This window comes from Onychomys torridus, unplaced genomic scaffold (genome assembly GCF_903995425.1).
Source record: "Onychomys torridus unplaced genomic scaffold, mOncTor1.1, whole genome shotgun sequence".
NCBI lineage: Eukaryota > Metazoa > Chordata > Mammalia > Rodentia > Cricetidae > Onychomys > Onychomys torridus.
Genome location: NW_023413180.1, coordinates 2313 through 4370, shown reverse-complemented (window position 1 = coordinate 4370; position 2058 = coordinate 2313). Strand labels below are relative to the sequence as shown.

The following is a 2058-nucleotide window of genomic DNA, read 5'->3' as shown; positions in this document are numbered from 1 at the left end:
TAATATTGCCACATAGTGCAACTGTAATTCTGCAAGGCTAAAGAGAAAAGACCCTAGAAGTAAGACACCACAGCGACTGGGATTCATAATGACCTGGTAATACAGGGGGTGGCAGATGGCCACAAACCGGTCATATGCCATCACAGCCAGAAGCATGCTATCCATACATGCAAATATTATAAACAGTGACATCTGGGTCAGGCAGCCAACAAAGGAGATGACTCCACAGTGAGTTTGGATGTCCAGAATCACCTTTGGAACCGTGGTGGAGATGAAACAAATATCAACTATGGACAGGTTGGAGAGGAAGAAGTACATGGGTGTGTGGAGATGGGAGTCAGAGCTTACTGTCAGGATGATGAGCAGGTTTCCAATCAGGGCCAAGGTATACATGAACAAAAATAGGCCAAAGAGGACAGTCTGTACATCTGGATCTTCTGAGAGTTGAATGAAATGGAGTTCTGGTACACATGTTGAGTTTCGCATGTTTTTATTTCTTGAACATCTTCTTGAGGAAACCAAAAATGTTGTTAACAATGGTACCAACATACATAGAAACCTTTTTTACACTTTGAGTCATATAAGTTAAAATATTATTTTCTCAAACCTATTGTAACTTCATTAATAATTACTCAGTGGTAGCAAATGCCATACTCAAACAGTTTTTTTTTCCTTAGTTCACGTGTTACTTCTTATGAGAACCATATTGAATAGAGTAACCTAGATGGTGTAAAACCAGAATTACTGTAAACAGCTGGCCTGTAGACACAGTAAAATAAAGCAAACACCTTTAAGACAAAATGGATATTTTGCAGATGCTTCATTTTAGGAAAACTGTCAATGATATCGAATGAAAACTTGAAGCACTTAGCATATTTCTTTTTATTGCAATAACATGGGTAAAGTTTATCTTCCTTGGAATATATCTGACAATGTGAAGTCATAGTCTCTAAATAAAAATTAATGATTCCTACCCAGAAAGATATTTTCAGGTTCCACTGTCTTCTGTGTTTCTTTTTTCTTTGACTAAAAAGAAAGTTCTCTACAATTGTTTTGTTTGGGGATTTGTCTTTGTTAAAAACTTTTAAAAATCTATTAGTATATGTATCTCTTATTTCTCTTAGTATATTTCAAATTTTTGTAAATATTTCTTAGTTAAACCCACATTGTCACAGAACATCTCTGTTCACAACTGCCAAGATGTCCAGTGATGTGGAAAAAAAAAGAAATGCCACTAAATACAGTTGAAATTTTATGCTGGAAAGTTAATTTGGGGGGCACATCTCTTCATAATCTCAGTAAAGTATCTGGTATAAAAACATGATTTTCCTATGTTGAAGCAATGCCATTGATTTTCTGATGTGCAGCCAGGCTGACCAAGAGCGCTAGTTTAAATCCCTCCTCCACAGACAGTAAAGTGATCTGATTGTGAGTCAGGCCTGGTGCATAGATGCCAATGTTCTTACTTCAGCTGCAGAGAATATTTCAGCCATGCTCTTTGGTCAGAACACACAGAATTCCTTAAAACATAAAAGGTTTAAAATACAGAAAATATTAGTGATGTAAACACATGGGCAATGTCCTAATGGCTGAAGGAGATACCACTTGATTCTCTACTAGGTCTGTTACAGGAGATAATGTTATTAAAGATCATTTCAACTATGTAGACTAGTGGGTCTCTGAAACAGTTAACTGTGTATTTTCCCATGGCTATTTAAAGTATCACAAGATCTTGGACATCATAAGCCAATGTAATCAGAATATGTACATGGGAAAGACTAGATTATACTTACTTAAACCTGGGTTAGAAACCACTGCCTTAGAATATTTTTTGGTGTTTACAAAATATTCAACTAATACTGTCTAATAATTCTTTTCACAAGAAAGTCATCTTTACTAAATCATAAGCATTTTTTATATTATGTATGTTAAATTTTACAGAAATTTGAATTATGATGAATGAACTTTGAGTTCTTAGTGGCTCTACATGGTTTCATTGTCTAGTTCATCTATGTCAATGGCTGATAGGAATCTAGGGGACAGATTTTTCCAGTGTTA

At 35.3% G+C, this 2058-nt stretch overlaps 1 protein-coding gene across 1 annotated transcript; it reads right to left on the bottom strand.

Moving 5' to 3' along the window:
* Window positions 1–9: 9 nt before the first annotated feature.
* On the bottom strand, window positions 10–486 carry LOC118576173 (olfactory receptor 7E24-like; the record flags this gene model as incomplete). The annotated part of the gene is made up of 1 exon (XM_036176527.1): window positions 10–486. A coding segment is annotated over exon 1 (477 nt), but the record flags the coding sequence as incomplete, so codon positions are not given.
* Between the last annotated feature and the right edge of the window lie 1572 nt (window positions 487–2058).